The sequence below is a fragment of the Sminthopsis crassicaudata genome, chromosome 1 (genome assembly GCF_048593235.1).
Source record: "Sminthopsis crassicaudata isolate SCR6 chromosome 1, ASM4859323v1, whole genome shotgun sequence".
Taxonomy (NCBI): domain Eukaryota; kingdom Metazoa; phylum Chordata; class Mammalia; order Dasyuromorphia; family Dasyuridae; genus Sminthopsis; species Sminthopsis crassicaudata.
In genome coordinates, this window is record NC_133617.1 from 728,553,983 (window position 1) to 728,579,566 (window position 25,584).

The window sequence follows — 25,584 nt, forward strand, 5'->3', positions numbered from 1 at the left end:
GCAAGAACAGGGGACTCGGAATCCGGTGCTTAAGAGCAGTATGATTCCTCCGCTCGGTCGCTGCCCTTATTTTTGCCCCTTCCCTTTGGGTTAGCCCTCTTTTCAGAGAAGCCAGAGTCCGCTATAGTGGTATTGGGGAGTTCTAGTTTGTAATTTTCTGTTCTCTCACAGATGAAACCATCGTTCCCCCTGATGTGCCGAGTTACCTGTCTTCTCAGGGGACGCTCTCAGACAGGCAAGAAGCAGCGGTCAGAAGCGAGGGGGGCCATCAGGCCAACGGACACCTAGAAAGTAACGGTACGGCCTTGTCTGGGGTCCGGTACCCGGGCTGCGAGCTCCCCCCAGAGAGCCATCTCTCACCTTTTGGCAGCAGTTCCAAAGGAGTGTCAGGGACGATTTCTATCTTAAAACATGGCCTTGGAATGCGCCAGATAGGCATTTGCTCATTTTATCTCGAGGGAATCTTCGGGTTCCAGAGTCCAGCAGGGCCATGAGCTTTTCTGTTGACTCGGCAGTCTGACTCCCACACAATAGCCCACTTTGGTGGACAAATGCAACAGGCACTTATTGGACACCTGCTGGATACCGACACAGAAGATACCGAAGTGAAAGGGTTGCTGCTATCAAGGAGGGTACATTCTCCTGTACAGTTCAAGAGGCTATAAATTAATAGATACTGTCTAAACTGGAGGAGTCAGTTCATGGAAGGTGATACTTAAATGATCCTAGCGGCTCCTGGAGATGGAGGGATTAGTGTTTACAAGGTCCCCGAGGTCGGGAGAGCCTGGGACTGCTTTGGCCGAAACCATTTCATGTATTCAGGGCCTCATGTGTAATGTGTCTGCACTGTGGACTTAGGATGGTAGTATCCGAAAAGGAAATCTGATTAGATTAATATCTAAACATAGAATTGAGAGTGGGGGAGAGAGGTCCAGGGATACAGTGACTGCTCAAACTACACAGCTGCGTGAATTCAAAACTCAAAGCTCTTGATTCTGGGTCCCCCATTTATTCCCATAGTGCTCGTTGCTGAGATGAGTGTCTGTATCCTTGGTGTCCTCATCCTTTCCCTTTGGGTTACCCTCCTCCACACAGAGAACCGTCTCTTTAATAAAAATTAATAATGGGAAATACTTCAATATTCTATACTTATAGTTCCCCATTCTGTTTTTTTTTCCTATTCATTTTCAAAAGCCACCAGGACGTGAATACTTGTTTTCTATGATCTTTTGAACTTAATAGTGAAAACAGGAACAAATGGCTTTCTTACTTAAACCTCCCGTGTTTTTTCCCTTGCCCATTCTGAAGCCTCTTATTTATCTTTTGTTCTCTTCTGTTATTAATTTCCATTTGCAGTCGTCTTACCTGCCTTGATGTCTCCATTAAACTCTTTAAGGTAGAGGTTTTCGACGCAGCACGTAAAGGACCGTGCTGTTGATACTGTTGGTGGTTGTTGTTGCAGGTGTCTGTCAGAGAGATGCAGGACTGAATCCGGATGTTGACATCCATGGGCCTGCTTACAGGCAGCCAAAACTATGTATCGGACATAATAAGGATGTGTGGAAAGCAGCTGATGGAGCCTTTAATCCGGATAAAACAGGTAGGTTACATTTCTAAGGCAGAAATAAATCAGATGAAGGCCTATGGTGACCATTTCTTTTTCATGACAGTGTAGGTCTCTATAGACTACAAAAGGCAAGAGGCCACGCTGGGATAGTGGGTGGTGCTGAGCTGGGACGGCTCCTTGAGGGTAGGGTCTGACCCTTCCTTCTTTTTGGAGCCCCGCCGCTTAGCCGCAGTGCCTCGCACAGAATAGGCACTTAGCCGATGCTGGTTGTCCTGCCTTTGACACAGATGCTCCTGGGCAAGTCACTTAATCCTCCATGTAGCTTCTTAAGGCTTATTTGTTATAAAATAGCTATTGACTGCGGTCAAGGGAGGGGGGCGTTTTTTAGACTAATGAATTGGCAGGTTCTCTGCTTGTTTTTTGAAATAATGCACGTGGTACATGCTGCTTCTGTGATTCTACAGCGACATTCCTAAATGACTGGGATACCATTTCTAAGAGACACAGGGCAGGGTAGGTCGCCAGGCAGCCTCCAAGGCAAGACCTGAATTCAGGTCTCGGCTCTGACACCCGGCTGTGTGATCCAGGGCCCCAAACGGCCCTCCAAGGCTCTTCACACGCTTAGTGTCGTCTCATCCAGGAGTTGCCTTTATTCTAGTACATAGCCCGATCTCTTCTTGTGTAAAGCTCGAGGCTCCAAATTCAGGATGGTTTTTTTTGATGTGTCTGACTTCTCTATGCTTTTGGTTACTGTTTCAATACCCAAACTTCCTTTGATGTGGATGAGGAATTTGTAGTCGCTGCAGATTGAATCCTGGGAATTAGAATAAAGCTCCTTTTTCTCTATCTCTATAGACTCCAGTGGATTGGCTCTCCACCATTTTAGGTTGCATTTCATGGAGCAGTGCCTTTATGAGGATGATCCTTTTCCCCTGTAGTAACTTGACGTTTTTTTTTCTCCTCCTCAGAGTACGGCACACCGGCTGTGTGCAGCGACTTTGGGGATACTCCCCCCAGTTATTCCAAGGACAGAGACTCCTATCCTCTGCACACTACACGGGGTAGCCAAGAGCCCGGTAAGAGTGAAGAAGAACATCCCCTGCTGCATGAGGCGGTCTCGCCCCAGAGCAACGGCGCTCTTGCTGGCTCACACCCAGAGGGCAGTGGAAACTCTCTCTACCCCAGCAACCACGACAGAATGCCGGCCTCCGGTGTCCAGAAGCCTCTTGACCACAACGGTAGGCGTTTTGCTTTTGTCTCTCCTATCTGTCTGTCTCCTTGAAGAAGAGATTGATCGTACTCCATTCCCTGTAAATCATGACGATGTGCCGGGAATTTGGAGGTGTTTCCATAGCTGGGATGGATAGGAACATAATGTGACGTGACTTCTTTCTTTTCTCCATAGGAGGCTCTTTAAACGATTTAGGAAAATCTTCTGAGTCTGAGTCTGTAGTCTTGCACCCTTTGCCTTTGGGGACGAGGGGGGCGGCCCTCGCGGGAGCTTCCAGCACCTCCTGCAGCTTCCCAGAACTCCCTGGCAGTGAAGCCCAAGCCAAGTCTTCTCTTCCCAATGGACACGTGTCCACGCCCTGTGACTCTAGTCGTGAGCCTGCAGCAGCACCAGGAAGTTTCCATGTACAGAGAAATGTGCCATTACTTTTTGTACCCAATATCTAGGTTCTGGCTACCTCAACTCGGGAACCCTCATCAGTCTTGCACAGGAAAAGAGAGACACCTCCCTGAAATTGTACAGAATTGTACTCTCCACGGGCAGTCGGGAGTTGGAAAGCGGACTTGTGTCTGAAGCACACATGCAAAAGACTATTATGTACAAAAGGAAGACAAAGTATTTGATACAAGTGTACATAAGAGTTTTCATATATATATATATATATATATTATATATTATATATATAAATCTATCTTTTCCAGAGGCTATTTTAATCTTTAGTGCATGATGGTTAAAGGAGTGAAATCTTACAGTTTGGGCGACGCTGTTTTCCATACCAGGTTGCTGTTCAAATTTTTGAGGAAAATGATCCTGGTGCCTTAATGCATGAACGAAAGGTGCATCAATGAAAACCACATTTGTTTCAAAGTATTGATTGGATCGTTGAGCGCCAACCTCCCTTGCCTTGTGTTGCACGTCAGAGGGTCGATGGAAATGTCAAGTCTTGAGTAAATGAGCCAGTGGGGCCAGGAGCTGCCCCGGGACTCACCGCGCAAGACCGATTTCATTCTGTTCAGAAATGGCATTTTCTGGGGTTGAGGCCATTTTATGACTGTCTCTAAAGGCTGTAGCCCATCTTAAAACCCACCTTAAACACGAATGGGTAAACGTGGCACGGGGTGTAAAATAAGGGAATCACTTTTCTGCTTATACTAAATTCCCGAATCCTTAAGTAAACTGCCCTCCCCTTTATTTTAATCCCACGTGCCCCAAATCTGCCTCTGGCAAATAGATGCCCCTGAGTAAGTGGGCAGTATGGACTCCAAATTCTCCCTAAATAAAACAGATGTGGTGTAATAGATCAGTATCTTATGATTTCGGAATGAATCCTTTTTTTTTTTTTTTTTTAATTTATATAAAAGCTGCTTCGGTTGGTGTTGGTACCTGTGGATGATTTTTCACTATTTTAATTTTAGTTTTGCTAATATAAGATTGGGCAGCTAGGTGGCACAGTGGATAGAGTGCCGGGCCTGGAGTCAGGAAGATTCATCTTCCCGACTTGAGATCTGGCCTCAGACACTTCCTAGCTGTGTGATTCTGGGCAAGTCACTTTACCCCCATCTGCCTCAGTTGCCTCATCTGTCAAATGAGCTGGAGAAGGAAATGGCAAACCACTCCAGTATCTCTGCCAGGAAAACCCCAAAGGGGGGAGGGGGTCACAAAGAGTTGGACACAACTGAAAGACGGAACGATACAAACTGCAAAATATTGGCCCTGGTGAAAAACATGGGTTTTTTTTGTTTTGTTTTTTTGGGGGGTGGGGGAGACGAGAGTAGGAGGGATAGGACTAGGGGGGAAATAGGAAGGAAGGAGAATTCATTTCTCCTCAGGGTCTTAACAAAGAACTTAGTTGCTTCCTAGCAAGTGCACACCCACGTGCGTCCACGGCCTCGGTTGGACCATCAGCAGGCCGGGGTGTGGGCCGTAACCTTGCCAGCTGCCTGTCTACTGGCTTCTAGGTTCTCTTTGCACTTTTGAGACAGGTGGCTCCCTATGTTGAGTGCCAACATGTAATACATCGAATTTCATCAAAACTCCACTAACAATGAAAACCTTGGGATAAACGTTAGGTCAAAGCAGGGCATCAATGTTACGGATAGAACACTTTTCATTGTGCTTTTGAATGCCTGATCACAGTTGCAAAATGTCAGCACATGTGTCACATTAAGAATCTGTTCTTTTTTATCTTCTGACAGTTAACTGTCTCATGTTACTTCCACAAAATATGTGAATTTGCTGCTTCTGAGAGGCAATGTGAAAGAGGAAGTATGGCTTTTGTGTACAAAGTTATTTATTTATAGAAAATTTGGTACAATGTTGTACGTTGAAAAACATGTAAAATATTGACGTGTCTAACAAATGGCATTGAAGTGTCTTTTAATAAAGGTTCATTTATAAATATTAATTTTCCTGGGTTGATTTGAATTTTTCTTGGGGAGAAGGGTAGGGACCAGTGGGAAGAGCTTTTCTTCCTCTGGGTGGAGGAAGCAGGGTTTTCCATGCAGTGGTGATAGATCCGAGCTGCAGTTGCCAAACAGAACGAGAAGTTCCGTACCTGGCACACGGGCCTTAGAAGGTCTCATTTCTGTGACTGACCCAAGGGAGTGTGTCTGTTCAGATGCAGTTTCACTTTCACTCTATGGTACCATGAGATTTGTTCAGTTGGATAATTCGGTCTTCACTGATTTGCGGCGCTGGTTAGGAACAGACGCCCTAGACCGACCCCACGCTTCTGAACTCCAGTTGAGCAGACCTCCTCTCCCCCCCAAAGTCAGAGCTGATCCCACACCCTAAAGGCTGGCTGGCCGTTCAACCTGAGGTGAGGGAGCAACTGCGTGTTTATAAGTGAAAAGTGAAGTAATTAAAGCCACGGGCCTGACTGCTGAGCAAGAATGTCTGTTCTGCACCTGTGAGTCTAAACAAAGCTATAAACTTTCACAAAATGAACCAAACCCCAAACAAATGGACTTTCTTTGTGTCTGGAGACTCAGGTGGCCGGAAGTGAAAGACCTTCTGGGTCATGATTTGTTCACTAGCGGCGGGGTGGAGGATGGGGCTGAGGATCCCCTCAGAAAGCTTTGGGTGACAGAAATGACTTCCTTTGGCTCAGCTTACTCCATGGACAGGACACTTCAATGTAATTTTATCAAGACTGGATTTCCAGATCCTAGAGATTTTGCCGCAAGGCTCCAGCCTCAGCTCCCCACAAAGGAGGGGAAGTGCAAGGGAGCACAGGGGACGTGGGAGACACGTGTCTTCTGGAAAGAAGGGTGGTTTGGCCTTTGGAGATGATTCACGGGCTTGATTCGCCAAGTTAAAACAGCAAACTGCGTGTCTGGTCATAAGCGCCAAGAAAGATGAAACCCCCCAAGCTGATTGCTGCCATTCGCGGGAAAACGCCTGCAAATAATCTGAAAAAAAAAAAAAAGGGGTGGGGGGTGGGGAAGAGACAAAAGGGGTGGTAAGTGGCACTTGTGGGACAGATGGCACCCACCAGGCTTCCTTAATCTCCAAGGCTCGGCCTACTGAGCAGCCCGGAGCACGGATGTTAGAGGCCAGACCCTTGGTCCACTTGAGGGTTTGGATGGCATCGGGAGTTACTTCAGCTGGATCCTGGCCCTGGGAGTGAAGCCTCAGCCCAGCTCACTGACTCAGGAGCCTCCCTGCGTGCATGAGGGTCCTTAGACATCCACCCACTTTTTGGCCGATCAGCCAACCTCCCCACGGCAGCTGCTCATAGGCCGAAGGGCCGACAGGGCCCAAGACCAGCCCAGAGGCCTCGATCGGGCCACACTGGGACACGGCTCAGTTCGGATCGATACGCTGCCATCTCTTTTCCAGCCGTACTGTGCCACTCCTCTGATTGCAGACTGGTTTGTTATTCTTCCTTCCTCCCAACCTCCTTACTCCAAGAACTGAGTCTGGTTCCTTCCTAAGGCTCCCTCAAACTGAACCGCTCCCTCTGGAGGAGCAGTCCAATCCTGTCCTGCAAGTCAGCTGTTTTCGGCTAATTAACAGATGCAGATGGACCAGGCTGCCCAACACTCACCATCCTTGTTAAAAATAATTGGGAGACAGTGTTGGACGACACATCCTTACTCCGCTCCTGGTTCATCTCTAAGGTATGGGGAGATGGCTGAGAACCAAGCCCCACTTAAACAAAACATTTGGTTTTCCTTAAAAATGGCCAGGGGGACTATGGGTCAGTCCCTCTTCCTCAATGCCTCCTGTCTGTGCCCTGGGAGGCATCTGACTCCTGGCTGGCAACTCCATCCAGGCATTCTCAGACCCTTTCCCTTCTCCCTGCCCTCTCATCCCCCACTAAATCCTGGGGCATGGTGCCTCCATGTTTTAAATAAATACACGGCACTCCAGGTGGCTCGCCAGGTAAGTTTAGGCCTTAGGGGCCAAATATAAAATAGACTTGGCAACGAGTATAGAATGGGAAAAGATGGAAACCAGAGCAGAACAAAACTCTACACGTGATCTCGAAGGTCCTGAAGTCACCCCAAAAAATGGCAGGGGAAGCAACAGAACTGCACCAAGGTAGGCTGAGAGGAGGAGGTTCAAGGAACAGATTATTCCTCAGGTCTGCTGAAGGAGTGCAGCCCCGCGGTGGGGGGAGCAGCGGGGAAGGCCCTACTCTAGAGGCTGAACTAGCCTCCTCGCAGGGAGGCAGGGGAGCCCTGCATCAGGAAGGCCCAGCTCTGAGCAGGCTGCCTAGGCTGTTGCTTTCTACAAGGGGTTGCTGCCTGTGGGAGAGTCCCTGGGGAGGCCAGCAGGCTCTCCGTGGCCTCCTTTGGGGTTGGTGGTAAGGATGTCTGCTGCTCTAGGCCCTGCAAGCAGACTCACAGATGGAAACATTTTATGGCTTTGCTAGATGACAATTGCATCTATTATCATAATTACAGCCTTAAAGTTGGGATAATTTGTACAAGGCATGTCCCGGCCCAGCTCTCCAAGGGGGCCGGTGCCACAGCCTGGTGGAGCTGCCAGGGCAGGCCTGCAGCGTCAGGGCCTTCCCTCTGAGGTACCCCCCTCGCCCCCCAGTCATCTCCTACAGACACGGCGCTCTGCCTGCCGTCCCCCTCCCCACTCACCCCAGGAATGAGAGCTCCTTGAGCTAAGGCCCCGGCTTTTGCCTTTCTTTGTATCCCTGGGGTTTAGCACAGTGCCTGACACATAGTAAGCGCTTAATAAATGCTTGTTAACAATGTACAAAAACAGGTGTCAAGAGGCTGAAAAAATTGCTGTAAATATAACCTGCCTGTTCCAAGAAGCAGCTGAAGTTTAACATCTGGCCGAAGGGCACCAGAACAAATGCTCATCGAGGACAGATGGACCCCTCACCCTGCCTTTATGGCACGGTGTGCTGTCACATGGAGACGGATCAGTGTCAGAAATAGGGGAGCAGGCTTTAAGTGATGACCACTGGGTCAGGATGGGGAGGGGGATGGGAAGAGTGGCTGAAGCCCGGATCTCCAGAATCCTGGCAGAGCTCTGGACTAGACTCTGCTGAAGATGAGCCAAGCTCACACTGGGCCCGTCCTGGGCCCTGCTCTGTCCAGGTGAAGAGGACAAACCACAGGAGAGTTCCTGACGCAGACTGGACTCCAGCGTAGCCATCTCAGGTCACGTGACATCGACCACAAGTCCAGCTGCAGATCCAGGCGTGCACTCAGGGCTCGGACCCGACATCTGGGGAGGATGTGCCCGTTTGGGAAAGGTTTTTCCCACGGGGAACCACACTGGGGGAGGGCCAGCAGGCATTTGTGTTGGTCTAACTGATGCAGCAAAGCTCCGGGAGCTGTCCAAAGTCCTAACGTGGGGAGGGGGCAGGGCTGGGCTTGGGCTCCTGTGCCAATGCCCTTTTTACCATTTTTTGGTGCTTAAAGAACCCAAGCAACCAGAGTGTAGATCACCATGGTAAAGACCGCCTCCCCCTGCGTCTCCATGACCATTACCATCATCTCCACTTTGGAGATGAGAGTATTGAGGAGCCTCAGAGAGGTTCCATGATTGTTCTGAGGTCATCTGAAGAGGAAGAGACTGGAACCCTGACCAATCTGCTTTGCCACACGGTCTCTTTTTGGTTTTTTTGGAGCGCTTGCCCATGCTCACCCAGCCTGGAAGTGTCAAGTGTCTGAGGGTGGATTTGAACTCAAGTCCTCCTGACTCAGGGTGGGGGGTCTGTCCACTGCACCCTCCAAAAGCCCCCCAATAAGAAAGCAGCCATGGACTCTTTGCTTCTCAGGACAAACAGAAGGTGATCTTAGTGAAGACAGGTGGCTCCTCCCGCCTTAACCACTACCCCCCGGAGGCCCAGAGAGGCCGAGTCGTGGAGTAAAGGATGCGCAGGGTCGGGGGTTTCAGGCCTCCTCCAGACTCCAATCCCAGAACTCCTTCCGCTCGCCATTATACAGGCGTGCCAAGGACCGTGTCTTCCACTGGGAATGGGCAGAAACACCCATCCAGCTGGAGTGCCAGGGGCCGCTCGTACTTGGACCACGCTGCTGCCCCTTGTGAACAGCCTGGAACTAAAGACTGGTACCAACACTTGCCGAGCTCGTCACATGGAGCTGATCTCCCAGGTCCCTCTCCTGGAGCGGCCTGAAACATTATCTGGCTCGGGGTAGCTGGATGATAATTGGAAACATGGCCGAGCAAATTAGTTCACCAAGGCCAGGAGAGACCTGAGAACTCCTTAAGGCTCCCCCCCCCCCCCAATTGTACAGAGAAGGACATTGAGACCTGAAGTTCTCACAGCAAGTCGGGGCTAAGCTGGGTCTTGGAGGCCTCCTGAATCCCACCGTCACACGGCAGGCTCCCAGGCACTTTTCCCTACCCCGGTTTCCTTCCCCAACATCTGTTTTAGCTTTACTCTTCCCCAAGTCTTGTCTCAGACTATTGTTACGGTCTGTTTTCTGCTGCCGATTCTAGCCAATCGGTCGTCCCTCTCTGGTGGACGCAGAAGAGACCAAGAAGTTACATTTCTGGGTCTGGGCTCAGGGGAGGATGCTGCTCTCAGGCCTTCTCCCTTCTGGGCTCTGACTGCTGGAGAACCTGCACTTCCTGCCCAGCAGACTGGGACCCAAAGGCCGGCCACCTGTGAGGAGGGAGCCAGGACTGACGGACAGGAGCTGACCAGCTAGCAGGCTCTCTGTCCTGCTGATCGGGAAGGCTGATTCGCAAAAAGCCAACATGGAAAGGAACTCTTCTGTTGGAAAGGACTTTTTCTGTCCCTCTCTGGCCATCCCAATATACAGCAGTTCCGGTTATGAATTGGAGAGTCCAAAGAGCCCTCTTCAGTTCACCTTCCAGCTCATGAAGGCCCTCTTCCTCTCCCTCAGACTTTTGGGAGCTGGCCTCAGATGATGGCATTGCCCCCACGTGTCCCCCCTTCTCAGAGGCTCGGACATCAGCCCCGCTTAGCTGACTAGAAGTACTTGGCAGCTCAGTTTTTTCAGGAAACATGGACTCAATAAGCAAAAAAACCACTTAGGATTTGACCATCAACATGCATAGTTTTACCACACAAGCAAATGGGGCAATAAAATGCATCTGTTTGTAATTGGTCATAATCCAGAGACATGGACCGACATATATATTCAGACAACGTGCTGGGCAGTCCAACTTAATTCACCCAACATTCATTCAGCAGGTTCTGTATGTAGAGCAGTGAGTGAGGGTCTGGGGGAGACTCAAAGTTCATTTAGGACAGAGCCCTCGCGTTTCCGTCAAGTGTTTATTCGGCACCTCTATGTGCCAGGCACCGTGCTAAGTGTGGGGATACAGAAAGGCCCTCAAACGGAATGCAATCTAATGGGGGAAACGACAAGCTAGAAACAAGTACACACAAGCTACAAATAGGAAAAAGTGAAGAGAGAGAAGCCAGGAAAGTCGGCAATTAGAGCAGAGGAGGGAAGAGCACTTCCCTTTTTGAATCACTCCATAGAGCCGGCTTTATATCTGCTTGTTTGTTAGCTCCTCCCTGACATGGCAAGCTCCTTGAGGAGTAGTGCTCTTTGCCTTTAGTATATTCCTAGAAGATAGCGCAGTGTCTGGCATAAAACACGTGGAGAAGAGCCAGATCTCTCCCAAAACTGTGGAGGGTTTTAGACCAAGGTGTGTGACAATAGGCTCTACCCACCCTGTAGAGTATCCTGGTCATGGAGATGGACAGAATAAGATGAAAGATCTGTTAGAAGTCTGTTGTAACAGGCCCAACTGGTGGAAAGGAAGGATTGTGGTAGGAAAAGGAAATGGGAATTAAGAGAAAGTTAAGATACATTAGAGAAGCTGGAGTCAATAAACATGGGAAATACTTGGGTGTGGGAGAATGGGAAGAAAGGCCAGAGAGAATGCAGTCTTCAAAATGGGAGAATGGATGAATGCGGAAGTCACAAGAAGGGACAGACACTCAGCTCAGTTGCAGGCTGTGGGGGATATTGTTGGAGATGTGTGTGTATCTAGAACTCAACGCTGAAAACAGAGATTTGGAAGTCCCTTCACTTCGGCACACACTGACTGAGCCTCCATAAGTTAGAACTGCAAAGGGCCGTGGGTCCAAAGACAAAAACACCCAGCGAGCCCATGTTCCACTGCAGGAATAAAACCTTCATGAAGGGATCAAGGAAGCTTTCCCAGAGAACAGGACACCTGCCCCTCCCCTGAAAGGAAGGTAAAGGTCATTAAAAATGGCCCAAAGGAAGGGCTCGTGAGGGAGAAACTAGAGCAGGAGAGGAACACCAAGTTGGGTTGTATTTGGGGAGCCATTCATAGAACAGTTGGGCTCTAGTGCAGAATCTATGAAATAAAATGAGAAGAGTCCATTTGAGAACAATTAGGTATGAGCCACGGGCAGGAACGTGAAGAGAGAAGGGACTGGAAAAGGAGGTGTTTACAGGATAGTCCAAGTGACAGGGATGCAGGTAAGTAAAGAAGAAGGCAGACAAGAATAAGGAGATATGGGGGTAGAATCAACACAACCTGGTAATGGTCTGGATCTTGGGGCTGAAGAAGAGAGGGAGTATGAAGGACTATTCTATAGCTGAAAAGAGGGATGTGTAGAAGGATGATTATGTTCGCTACAGAAATTAGGGAGTGTGGGGGAAAGAGAGGGAAGGAGAAAAAAAGGGGAAAAGGGAGTGGAAAGGAGAAAGGCAGGTATAGAGGGAGAAAAAGAGAACCAGTTAGCCCTAAGAATTATCCACATGGCACACTGTAATCCTTCTAGGTCAAGCCAATGTCAGTTTAAACCTTGCAAATAAACAAAATCCAAATGTGGGAAAGGAAGAGAACACTGTCAAGGGAGAGATGGGAAATTACAGCAGGTAGAAGGAAAGATATATATATCTAGTGTGGACAATGTTCGCAGTGGGCATCCTTACCCAGAAATCCCTTGTGTCTTCCAGACCTCGAGCAGGGCAGACAGAACATTTCCACTGGCAGTGTGAGAACCCGCCTGCATTTCAAAAACACAAAAAAACCCAAGTTCAATGCTTTATAGACCTTCCTCACTACAGAGCTCCTGCAAACAAAGTCAGACGGGATTAAGGAGAGTGCATCCTCAAACAGCATAGTGGTCCAAGAAGGCACCAGGTTAGAGTCATGAGCATATACATACCACAGGGATACACACATACCCTATTTGTCTCTATTTGGTTTTTAGAATAGGAAGTTACCAAAAGGACTCTATAGATTGGAAGAGTCTTGACAGAGAAATATTAAATAGTAAACAAACATCTTAAGGAAATCCCAGGTTATTTGGAACATAAAATTTTTTTCAAAAATGAAGAAACATAATGCATTGAATAGGTTGAAATAGATTTCACTGACAAACACAACATACTCAGTTTATAAAAAAATAACCTGCTAACTTTAAATACTGACTTTTATTTATGAATTTTGAAATATTGTAATTAAGGGGAATAGCACACAATGAGATTACAATCAATTTTTAATGAGTAACAAATTTTTTTTTTTAAATTTAAGGAATTTTCAGTAGAATAAAGGGTTCTCACACATAAGTCCAAAGCTTTCTTATTTTATAGAAGAAGCACCTGAGGCTGAGAGAGTTTAGAGGGTTTTTCCTAGGTCACACAACTGACTCTGGCCCCCTCCCAAGTGAGGGCTTCACCTGGCAAAAAGCACAGGTTGGTTTCACTTCTCCTTCAATAGGCAAAAGAGACATGATGAGGGCCCAGTGAGTCAATCGACAAACATTTAATGTTGTTGTTGTTGTTGTTGTTGTTTTTAACCATGTGCCAAACATGGGATCATGCATTGGAGACAAAATACACACATGAAAAGAAATAATCCTCTTAATCCACTCTAATGGAGCTTACAGGCTAATGAGGAAGACAACACATACGTGAATAATAAGGAAACATGGAATAAATACAAACAAAGAAAGGCACCTACAATTGGGGGCTCAGAAAAGGTGTCATGTAATTCCTGGTCGCAGTGTTTGGATTCCTAATGAATATATGACAACTATAAAAGGAGACATCATAAACAAATGTAAGGGGCACAGAAGACATTTCCTTTTGCTTCTATGGAGATGAAGAGTTTGTAACAAAACAAGAGAAAAAGAATCAGGATAAAATGCACAATTTTGGTAATCTTAATGAAAAAAAATATTCAAACAAATCTAATGCAGATAACTGAGGGGAAAAAAACAAAAAAACTTTGTAGCAAGTTTCTCTGATAAAAGTCTCATATCCAAGATGTATAAGAACCAGATTCAAATTGATAAGAGCCATTCTCTAAGAGATACATGGTCAGAAAATGTGAACAGGATAGTTTCAAAGGAAGAATTCCAAGTTATCAACTACCATATGAAAAAAATGCTTTACGTCATTAATCATGCACGTGTCATTTCAAAATTACATTCTTCCACTTCTTACCTTTGCCAACATAATTCTTGTCTTTGCCACGTCAAGAGGTGTGGTGACGGCTGCTGCAATTCCACCTGAAAGAGAGAGATGGTTTACTGATTACATTCTCTTCCCCTACTTCCTGATTCACCAAAATACATAGTTTTATTTTAGTTATTTTTAAATTTTCATTTTTTCCCCCAGCCAAAATAATTTGATTATCCAGGCTCATATTAGAGATCTTGCTTATAGGTACTGGAGAGAGAACTGGACCAAAGTCAGAAGACGGGGCCCCACTGTAGAACTCCTTTACCAGGTGACTGGGTCCATTTTCTCTTCTGTAAGATAAGGATACCTGACCTGTTTACAAGACTATGATGGGGATCCTAAGGTAATATGTATGAAAAACTATAAAATACCATATGGGTATGTCAGGACAGTCTTCTAAATATGGTGGCTTCTTATTTGTTGAAATGGGTTTGAATCTCATCTCAAACATTTACTAGTTATGGCACACGAGGCAAATCACTTCACTTCCCTAAGCCTGTTTCCTCATCTATAAATTGGTGCTAGTACCTATCTTGCAGCATTTTTGAGGATTAAATAAGATCTGTGAAATGCTTTGTAAACAAAATTGTAATGTTAATATCAGCTGCTATCAACAGTAAAAATAAAAATAATGTGAATTTTATTTTTAATGATGTTATTTCAGAAGCTACTATATCCTGCACTTTTAAATCCATTATAATATCTATATGTGATGCTTGTAATTAATCTAGAAACTTCTGGTCTCTGTTTCTTTATCTTCAACCATATTTTATGGCACACTTTTGGACATCTTCTATACCTATTTGTACATAGAAATGTCAAACCGAAATCCTTTAGGAAATCTGATGCTGAAGAATGTAGTCCAGAGGAAAGAGCACTGATCCTGGAGTTCAAGGGCCTGGGATGTTACTGTATAATCTCAGGCAAGTTATTACAAAAGTGAGAGGATTGGGCTCAGAAGCCTTGAAAGTCCCTGCCAGATCTAAGTCTCTATGACGCTGTTATTTGGTTAAGTTCTTCAATGAACATTCACCTTCTACAACAAATGGTGGTACATGAGTCTCTCTCTCTCTCTCTTTCCACCCACTCTGTTTATCCATCTTCTCTATCCTGTTTATCTATTTTTCTTTCTTTCTATCTATCCATCCATCCTATCTATCTATCCTGTTTGTCTCTCTGTCTCTCTCTCCATTCATCCATCTAACCACCCTTTCCTTATTAAAGCCAAAATAATCTCATCTTTCCTGGTGATTAACTTTCAATATGCTTGACTGGAAGGGCAACTAGTTGGCACTATAGTGTATGAAGTGCAGGGCTTAAAGTCAGGGAAAACTCATTTTCCCAAATTCAAATCTGTCCTTAGATCCTTCCTTGCTGTGTGACTCTGGGCAAGTCACTTCACCCTGTTTCCTCATCTGTAAAATGAACTGGAGAAGGAAATGGCAAACCATTCCAGTACCTTTGCCAAAAAACAAGCAAAAAACCCAACAACAACAAGAAAAGTCTTAAGGATAAGAGAGAAATGAAGAATGTCTCAAGAGCAAATGCTTGACTAGGTAACACTATTGCTGGGCTCCCGTATAATTTTTCTAGCTTGGTAGAATCATTAGTTACCCTCCAAGACCTCAAGGAATATATTCAAACCATAACAAAACTTCTACATAGATTTGCAGGAGTTTTATATTAGTTGTAATAGTCTGTAATCTATTAATCAAATATATTATACTAAAAGGAAAAGTTACATGTTAACGTTTTGATTACTGTTTAAAATAGGAAATTCTTAAAATTGCAGGATAGAAATTATGAATCTCACTAGAATTTTCAAATCACTCATTTAATATATTTTCTTCATTCACTTGCTAAAATCAAATTTAAGTAAATGTTAAAAAGATTAAAAAGACTACTTAAAAAGGCCAAGTCTGGAGAAGTGAGATGTTAAAATATAACTTTGTCCCCCACTGATTCTTAGTTGTCATGGAAGCACAGACGCTTGATTGCTCCACACACCAATAATTGTCAAAGTATGGCTCAAGAGCCAGCATTAGTGTTATCCAGACCCTTTCAGATGGTCTGCAAGGTTAAAACTATTTTCAAATAATACGAATATATTTTAATTTTAGTATTATTATGAAAATTTAATTTTAATTTTGAACATGGTAAATATCAATAGATATAATTCACATAAATGAAAGTTTTCTGGAATCCTTAATAATTTTTAGGAATGTAATGAGATCTGGAAATCAAAATGTTTGAGAAGTACTGCCCTAAAAAGCAACTTGTCTCCCTTTTCCCTCAAAGCTGGAATTTCCTATCCATAAAACAAAATTTTATTTTATTTTATTGAAGCTTTTTATTTTCAAAACATATGCAAGGATAATTTTTCACCATTGACCCTTGCAAAACCTTGTGTTCCAATTCCCATCCTCCCACTCCCCATATCCTCCTCTACATGGCAAGTAATCTAATATATGTTAAACATGGCAAATATACATATATATATACGTAAATCAAATATAGGTATTTATCTTGCTGCACAAGAAAAATCAGAGCAAAAAGGAAAAAAAATATGAAAGAAAATAAAATTCAAGCAAACAGCAACAAAAGAAGTGAAAATGCTATGTTGTGATCTACACTCAGTCCTCTCTCTAGATGTAGATGGTTCTCTTCATCACAAAACCATCGGAACTGGCCTGAATCGTCTCAATGTTGAGAAGAGCCACGTCCATCAGAATTGATCATTAGTCTTGCTACTGCCATGTACAGTGGTCTCCTGGTCCTGCTCATTTCATTTAGCATCAGTTCATGTAAGTCTTTCCAGACCTCTCTGAAATCATCCTGCTGGTTGTTTCTGATAGAGCAATAATCTTCCATAATATTCATAGACCATAACTTATTCAGCCATTCTCCAACTGATGGGCATCCACTCGGTTTCCAGATACAAGTTTAAAGCAGTGGAGGAAGACCTTCTGAAATCTCAATCAGAGAGAGATCTCTTCCCATCTTTTTCTTAAGTATGTCCGCTACTTTCAGTCTCCTCCTCTCACTACCAATTCCAATTTTAAAGACTGAATAGAGAATCAGGAACTTACATTTTGAAAAGAAAAGAATGTCAAAAATAAATGATAAAAGAACATCTTCATCCATCTTCTTTACATGGCCATTCAACAGATGTTCAGGCCTGGAATATCTTCTGTTTAAATTGGTATTTGTTTATTCAAACAAGTTGGACATTCCACCTGCTTCTGGAATTTCAAAGTACAGAAGCACTGATGTTCACGCTGTCTTTCAGATAACCAGGGAATCTAAGCTAGTGTTATCTTTATCAGTTTAGGGCAAAAATTTGAGAATGGAAAAAGTTTAGTAAAACCATATTACCATTTTATGTTTTTAATGCTCATTTGGAGCATTATCTCTTAGTTGTTGGTCAGTCTGGAAAATAATACTTTAATGTCTCTAAATCTCAAAAAGAGACTTTTAGATCTATGGTCAAGCATTTCACAGTGTAAGCATGGTGAAGAAAGAGTGCATTGAGCATTGAGAGAATAATTCATCTGCAACGATTTAAGCCAATTTAAATTTGAAAGCACATACATAGACAGGAAAAGTCGGGATTCTGATCCAAAGGCAGGTTTCTCCACTGTCTTTCTTTACCATTTATGGGTAGTGGTTGAGTGCAGAGTATATAAACATGTCAGATCTCACAGGGGTTCTCCAAAGATGGCGAGTCATTGTTCACTTCTCTAGACTTTGTAATTCCTACAGTGCTCTAGAATAGCAGTTATTCATAATACGGAACATTTTCAGATGAAAGGGAACTTTAAAATGGTCCCAGGTTACTCTGTATCTTGCTAGGCAAGACTTCCCTCCTCAGTGCACTCTGACTTTTAGCCCAACGGATGGGCTGGCCAAGAAGGACACTCATTTCAACTTACTTGTTCTTTAGTGTCTAACATCAAACCAGAGTTTAAGGGATCCAGCTGTGATCACAAGCCCAAAGACTCCCAGAGCCAGAGAAGACTTTCTAAATCTACTGCCCTCTTGCAGAAAACTCAGAGAGAGTAATTGGTCTAAGTGTAGTTCTCTCCAGGAAGTTAAACAGAAAAAGATTACCTGGAGACTTGTCAAAATCCACACTTGGGCTTTGATTCAGGCATTGCTAGGGGAGGAGACTCCCACCACAAATACAGCTCAACATCCTTTCAATGCACTCTTCAGAAGATTGCCTGAGCGTGCTGAAAAAATAAGTGACTTTCCGAAGATCATACTACCAGGATCTGTAGGAGGCAGAACTGAGAACTTGGGTTTTCCAAACTAGGGCCATTTCACCAAATGGACTCTACTGTGCAAAACTCTTCTTTTTTTTTTTTTTCTTTAAAGGCAATATAATGATGTAAAATATATGTACAAACTGTGTTGCTGGTTAGCTATTTCTTTCTGGCTGTAACGATCATAAAGCAATAGCCAGTATTTTTCAATTGCAGATTTTGTTCAGGGTGGAGAGTTATCACCTTTAACTTCTAAAGACATTGCAAAGAGATTTAAGTCTCCAGCAGGTGGATGGTTTTCAAGGCAGCTTTGGTTCTGGGAAGAACCTAAAAAATAAAGGTACTTGAGGTCAAACTCTGTCCCTGGAGCCTATGAAGAGGCCGCCAACAAAGACGGGAATTCTGCTAGTGCTTCAGAGGACTTGAGAACTGAAGCAAGACCACCAACTCATTTAGCTCAGCAACTAAGTGTCACGTGGAAACAATTATCCCTTATAAGCAAGTCGGACTGGATCCAAATCTTGAGGCAAAAGCCTTAGGGTTTTGTTATCAATTCCAGGTAATTCTCTGACTCCCCCCAACAACACCCTGAAAGACACATTAGAACATATGAGATGGATAGGCTGAGTCTGCATACATAACAGAATATTGATTTTTCCATGTATACTGGCAGTTTTTGTTTTTTTTTTCCCCCTGCAGGGATAGAGTGGTAAATTTCAGTCCAATTTAATTTCTGCTTTGATTCTAATTTGACTTTTTTTGGCATAATTTAAAACATGTGGCCAAATCTATCACTTAATAAATCCCCACTATAGGAGTGTGATCTTTTAAGCATCTGCATTCTCATTAAAACTGTCTTTTTGCGCCCCCCCCCCCCCAATCTGTGCACTGATATAGTGAGTAGCAAGTATCACAGCACATATCCCTTGGAGTCACTTTAGTGTGGGTACAGGCCTAGAGACAGCCCAGATGTCTGGCTCCTCGATTCTCCTCTGGAGAATGGTTTTGGCCTTCCGGTGGAGAGATCGATCCTCTGCTCTCTTGCCGCCTGTCAAGTCGTCACCTGAACCGTGAATCATGGCCTTCTGCACTGCAGACATCGCTAAAGCCCCAGTGAATGCTTTGGGGCAGGCAGGCAGGCAGCTGCACAGTCCTGTGCTCTTTGGAAGTCTGTCCTCACAGAAGATTTGACAAATTATTTTTTCAATAATGGCAAGATCCCAAGTGACAGACCTTTCTTCCCCCAACCCCCAATTTAGTAAAAAATCCACACTTATGTACACAAACCAAAACTAAAACCAAAAACCCACAGAAATTTGTCGAAAACAAATTGGTTGTCTTTGGAGCGGACACCTTTCCAATGGGTTTTTTCCCCCCTTTCCTCAGGAAATTTCTCCTCTCAAAAAACCCCCCAAAAAAACAAAAACAAAAACAAAAAAAAACAAAAACCCAAACCACTGGAATGGTCTTCTTCTAAACAAACTGGAAATTCTAAAGAATGTTTTTGCACAGTTAATCTTATGAATTCACATTTTTTCCCCCTCTTCAACCCTTCCCAGTATAATATAATCCTTTGCACCTGCAAAAGCTCCACAAACTGCTGACTGCCAAGAGTCGACCACATGGTCCTGCTTCCGTGACCAGAGAGCCTAGATTGAAAGAGAAAGGAAAACACCAGTCATTATGTCGACGACTCGAGCTGAGCCACCTCCTGTGGGTTAACTCTGAGGATGGGAACTTAAGTGAGAAGCTATTTTTGTAGCATTCTTTAGTGATGTCATAAGTGCTTTTCCCAAGGACTTAACCATTTACCAAAACAATAAGGAGTGGGAAATATGTCTCTACTGTACATGAAACAAACCAATTTCAGGAACTAGATTTTTTAAAAATCTATTTGTTAACCTCAATACAGGGAAACATTTAAAAATATTTTCTAGATATGGTCCAAATGACCCTAATAAAAATAAATGAAACCACATATGCACTGGCACAGGGACTGGGAAAGTCTCTTGGGGTTTTCTTTTATTAGATCACATGGAAGTCCTTTCTCATCGACCTAACTGGTTGACAAGGTTGTTAATGATGACAAAACAATTTCCATCACTCCCACCTCACTCCCCATGGATGACCCAGGACTCTCCCCTGAACACCCTTCAGTTCTCCCACAAGATTATTTCACTCTATAATCTCATCAGCTCCCATAGATTCAAATATCATCTCTATGTTGATGATTTTCAGATCAACCTATGAAGCCCAAACCTCTCCACTCATATGTCCAACTGCCTATTAGAAAGATCAAATCAAGCAACTCAAATCAATCAGATAGATTAAATCAAACCAAATGTTTTGTTTATATCTTAAATTCAGCATGTCTAGAACTGAACTTATTATCTACCTTTCCTCCAGAACTCCTTTCTTCTTAAATCTCCTATTATTACACAGGGCACAGCATCCTGCCAGTCTTTCAGGTTACCACCTAGGTACCATCCTTGCTTGTTCACTCATCCTATCATATTCTGTAGAGAGCCACAGACAGTGGGGAAACTCTGGGTGAGGGACAAGACCCTTCAGCCCACAGGGAGCCTGATGCCAATGTCTGGTTTGGCTTCCCATCTCCCCTAAGGGCTCTCGGCCTTCCTGAGAAGTCAAGGGGCAGTGACAACGTGTTTTGTGATTGAAGCAGAGTGATAGCATCTACACACAATAGCAAGCTGTTTATGTGGTCCTGTATATATAGTTAGTGCATGTGCAGTGTTGCTATAGCTACAGAGAGGTATTAGGGTATATAAGGATGAGAGAATTTGGAATAAATGGACTCCATGCTTGACCATCCATGGGAGTCTCGCCTCATCACTCCTCCACTAAGACCAAGCACTTGGGCTGGTCCTGAGATCCTCCATAGAGCTGGTCCGGATGGCATATTTTGGCACCCCAACATGGAGGCTCTAGAAAGCACACAACAATATCCAGCTGTAGGCAAATCCTGTCCATTGTACCTTCATAATGTCTCTCCTCTATTTTCCCTTCTCTCCCACCACAGCACCACCTTAGAATATAGGCTCTTATCACTTCATGCTGGGATTATTGCAATTACTTACAACTTGGTCTCTCCCTGATCCAATTCACTCTCAACTCAGCTGTCAAATATAACCTCCAAAAGCACAAATCTAAGCATGACACCCTCTAGGCTATGTTCTTCCTCCCTTCCACACACATTTTAAAAACTCTAGTGGCTCCCTATCACCTTTAAGATCAAGGATAAAATCAACTATTTGGTATTCAAAGCTCTTCTGGCCTCCTAACCAGGCCTTCTACCTCAACCCCATAGCCTCTGCTATTCAGTGACAACTGGCCTCTCTGCTGTTCCCCACACATGATGCTCTCCATGACCCCTGGCATTTTTTACTGGCTGTTCTTCAGACTTGGGATTCTCTCCCTCCTCATCTCATCTCATCTCCTGGCAGCTGAATTGAAAAAAAAAAAATACCTACACAAGTATAGAGTATAGATAATATGGGCAGAAAGCAGCTCAAGTGAGCCAGCAGTGATACAACAGCTAAAAGAACAAATGTCAACTAGGTCTCATTAATTAAAGCACAGGGCCCAGAACAAGGGAGGGAATAATCCTGCTCTCCTTGACCCCGGTCAGAACACAGTGCAGTATGGTCTCAAGCTTTAGATAAGAGAGAAGCTAGATGATCATTTCAAAGGATATTGTGGGATGTCCATAGTTTGGACTGATCATGATCAACTGAGACCTGTGAAGTTCCTTTCAGCCCTAAGATGATACACTGAGGGGTGATGAGAGCTTTGACTAAAAATGGCAGACTGGGATTGTAAGTGTGGAGAATTTTGAAGAGCAGGCTAAGGAATTTCAATTTGGACTGCATTTTACAGGCAATCAAAGCTTAATTAAAAGAAAAGACAACAATGTTCTAGGTGAGGGGACTGACATGGACAAATGACATGGAGGCAGAAAAGAAGTATGGTTTTGGTAGGGGCAATAAAGAGCCTAGAGTGATTAGAGAAAGGATATAGAATGGGGAATAATGTCTTATTTTTGTATCCCAGTGTCTAGCATAATACTTTCCTTATACATTGTAGGTATACAATAAATGTTTGCTGAATCTAATTTTTAAAAATCATTACACAGTAGAATTTTAATATCCGGGGGAAACTGCCATCATTCAGACAAGGAGGCTCTTTTACTTCTCTTCAACACGAGGCATTCATCCTCTGCAAAATCTTAAGATGCTCTTCATGAATAATTTACACAAAGTCAGCACAAAGCTTTTCATTCAATTCAGGCCAAATGGAGAACACACAAGTCTCTTCTAAGACAACTGGACAAAAACTGGTGTATGTCTTTTTTTTATTCACTGAAATTAATATTCATTTACAAGTACACATGAAAGAGAAAAGTAAACCACAAGCTTCTTTTTTTAAAATATGGGTCTTAATGGCTAGATTAATAAAAGAAATGTGCCCCATGCCACTTTAAAGAATGAAAAATTCTAATACAGAAAAAAGGACAGCAAAGGTGGGGCTACAATATGGCAAAGGAAGACTTATGATAGCTATGGTATTTACAAAAACATCTTCAGAATGAGCCCCTGGGTCCCTCAAAATGCCTGTTTGGAGTCCATTTCTAAAAGATGCTTTCAATGAAGAGTGGAACCATGCTATCACTTCCCAAGGTTCACAGGCTTAAAAGATCTATAATGTAAAGGAAGAATCCAATTCATCCAGCATCTATGAGGGACGTGACATTTTAAGCAGTGACATATTTATGTTTCCCTTTTAAAATACAACATGCATGAAAAAGGCTAAGGGCTCCCGCTGCTTCCAGGGCCATCACCAGTGGTCTTGACCCAATTCTTCACTGGACTCTGATGATTCTGGAGGAGAGACCAAAGTTGATGAATTTGTGCAGCTCTGCCCTACTTACATATCAATTCACTTGCAAGTCAAGACATCAGCTTGGACTCAGGATCAACAAAACACCACCAGACCAGAGGGTTGTGCTCTTTGTAAAACGGATAACGTCAGACCTCTCCTAACCTTTGTGGGAAAGCAGCAGGAGAAAGAAAAAGTATCAGATATGGGGCCAGAGGATCCATGTTTGAGCCCTGCTGTGACCTTGGATCCCAGCCTCTGGGAGCCGCTAGATCACTCCCTATCTGAGGACAGTCCATTTGGAGGAGGAAACTTAGACCTGACATGGTTAGCTAGTGCTTTCTCCCTTTTGTCCTACTTATCTTGGGTAGCACTCCCCATCAGCCATTTCCAAGGCAGAAGGACTTCTCCTTGGCAGAGAAAACAGAAGCTGAAGCAGCTCTGCCTTCCCTCTGTCCCCGGCTGTTACCATGTCCACTAGCCCTATCCAAGCCATGGCCCCTTCTGGGATTCTCTTCTTTCAATAGACTTCCACCCACCTCTTTTCTCATTGACCTCAACTCCCTGTGAACTTCGGGCTCTGATAGAGCGGACAACAAAAAAGAGTTCTGTAAAAAGTATATGGTGAGGCCCTAGGAGGGGGAGAGTGTCCAGAGAGAAGGCGACGATCGCAGCGCCGAGTCCTGGACCAGGCGGGCCTTAAGTTCAGTCCTGGGAGCTGCTCTTCAGGAAGGAGGCAGAAAAGCTGGTGGATGGCATGAGGCAGTCTGGACACCAGACCAGCATCAAGAGAGGGAATAGAGTGCTTCTGACCTGAAGAAAGGTGGACACGAGGACTGTCTTCAAGTATGTGGGCAACAGACTGCCATGTGCAAAGAGGGGTTTTAGATCTCAGAGCTGGAAGAATCTCAGAGCCTTTCAGTTCACACCATACCTAACCGGGAATTTTGTCGATTAGCATCCAAAAAGACCTTGATAAGTGAGAGCACTATGCTGAACCTAATAAGGTGAAATTCAATAGGGATCCATGAACAGAAAATCAATTTCACATCCCGAACAAGTCTCTGGTCAGGGTGATCCAATACCTCCCAAGGCAGCCCATTCTACTTCTGAACAACTCAAATGGTAAGGAGCTTTTCCTTACATTCAGGCAAAATCTGCATTTTTCTACTCTAATGTTCCTGCTTCTGCCCTCTAGTTCCAGAGTAAGTCTAATCCTTTCTCCCTTTGACAGCCCTTGAAATATCTGACAACAGTAGGATCAAATGAGGTAATATAGGTGATCCCTTTGCAAACCTAAAAGCACTAAATAAATGATAGCTATGACTATAATTATTGCTAAGACAGGCCCTCCCTCCGAATCCTCTCTTCTTTAGACTAAACATCCCAAGTTAGTTCAAGGGCTCCTAGTAATGCAAAGTCTTAAAGCTGCTCTGTGTCCTGATCCTGGTACCCACACAGCCAGTCAATGCTAATATGTTCAATTTTATTTTCTAGTGGTCAAAACCAGAACTAGAGAACCCATAGAAGCCATACAGAGACATGATACAGGTTAACAGAATGAGAACTTTTCTAACAGAACTATTCTCAAGAGCTTCAGCAAGTCCTGGGGGCCTTCTAACAGGGAATCTTCAAGCACAGAGTAAAGTTATCTACTCTATCATACCCTACCAGCTATGTTACAGGGAATTCTTACTGAGATGTAGGCTGGGCTAATTGGGCTCTGAGGCCCCTTGCAATTCTGATTCTAGACTGTTCCTGAGAAGATTCTCCCTTCCTTCGCAGATTTGAAATTATTCTACAACAACAAAATTAGAGGCAGCTAGGTGGTGTGGAAGACAGAGCTCTGGACCCAAGTTTAGAGCTTGCCTTACATGGCCTACCTATGTGATGTCGGACAAATCATGGAACTTCCCTCAGACTTAATTTTCTCACTGTTAAAATAGGGATTTTAACCATCAGATCTATTATGATAAGGGAATATTAAAGTCATAATAAATGATAGTCTTCATCATCATCATCATGTAGAATGTCGAGAGGTTGTGATTTGTGTAGAATTATACTGGTAGTATATTTCAGAAGGCGAACTAGAACCCAAGTCTGTCTGTGTGTGTGTGTGTGTGTGTGTGTGTGTGTATTTCAAGTACTCTGATTTGGATAAGCTAAAATTTAATTCCATTGGTGCTTCAAGAGAAAATATACATATATGTCAAACACCTGTGATTTCATCAATTAGGTAATTCCCTCCACTAATTCAGGCTGGAAGCTCTCCATGACTTCTCAGAGGAATCACAGAGAATTGTCTGGAGGGATTAGGTGCCTTGCTCCTGGCCATATGACAGCAACACCCTCCTATTCCAAGAAAATATCACACAGACTGGAGATCTGAATTGACCTGAACTAATGCTTACATTAGGACTTTATTTATAAATGGAATAGTATCCACACATAGCACTAATATGGGGAAAATGTCTCTAACTCACTACTAACAGAAATGTAAGCCAAGAGAATTCTGAGGTTTTCACCTCACATCTCAAGAAGGGGAAAAAGTAAGAAAAAGTCCCTTTAGGAGGGACTGTTTGTGGAGCTGGAGTTCTGCTATGGGAAGCAATTTGGAGTTAGGCTAAAAAAGTGACAAATGATCACCTTCTCTAAATCAGAGATCCCTCTGGGGATCCAACAGAGGTTAAAGACAGGACA

The 25,584-nt window shown here is 44.0% G+C and overlaps 2 protein-coding genes across 8 annotated transcripts in view; one reads left to right on the forward strand and one right to left on the reverse strand.

The window, feature by feature from the left end:
* Positions 1-5,202, forward strand: part of LRIG1 (leucine rich repeats and immunoglobulin like domains 1) — a 131,139-nt gene extending 125,937 nt beyond the window's left edge. Inside the window, exons 16-19 of the mRNA XM_074284149.1 lie at positions 172-297; positions 1,463-1,600; positions 2,536-2,805; positions 2,973-5,202. Of these exons, the coding sequence (XP_074140250.1) occupies positions 172-297; positions 1,463-1,600; positions 2,536-2,805; positions 2,973-3,244 (806 nt within the window). The 3' untranslated portion in view covers positions 3,245-5,202. The remainder of the gene's footprint in view (positions 1-171; positions 298-1,462; positions 1,601-2,535; positions 2,806-2,972) is intronic.
* SLC25A26 (solute carrier family 25 member 26) overlaps positions 5,071-25,584 on the reverse strand; it is a 137,674-nt gene continuing 117,160 nt past the window's right edge. For 5 of the 7 annotated variants that reach the window (XR_012485000.1, XM_074284155.1, XM_074284154.1 and 2 more), the window contains 4 exons: positions 19,568-19,637; positions 13,706-13,770; positions 12,188-12,261; positions 5,071-6,208 (listed from right to left, as the gene is read on the reverse strand). Coding sequence is in view for 4 of the 7 variants with exons in the window: in XM_074284155.1 (XP_074140256.1) it covers positions 6,112-6,208; positions 12,188-12,261; positions 13,706-13,770; positions 19,568-19,637 (306 nt within the window). In the remaining 3 variants the exon portion in view is untranslated. Of the gene's footprint in view, positions 6,209-12,187; positions 12,262-13,705; positions 13,771-19,561; positions 19,638-20,121; positions 22,887-22,936; positions 23,050-25,584 lie in introns of those variants that run through there. The other 2 variants (XR_012485001.1, XM_074284153.1) reach the window with 2 other exon arrangements.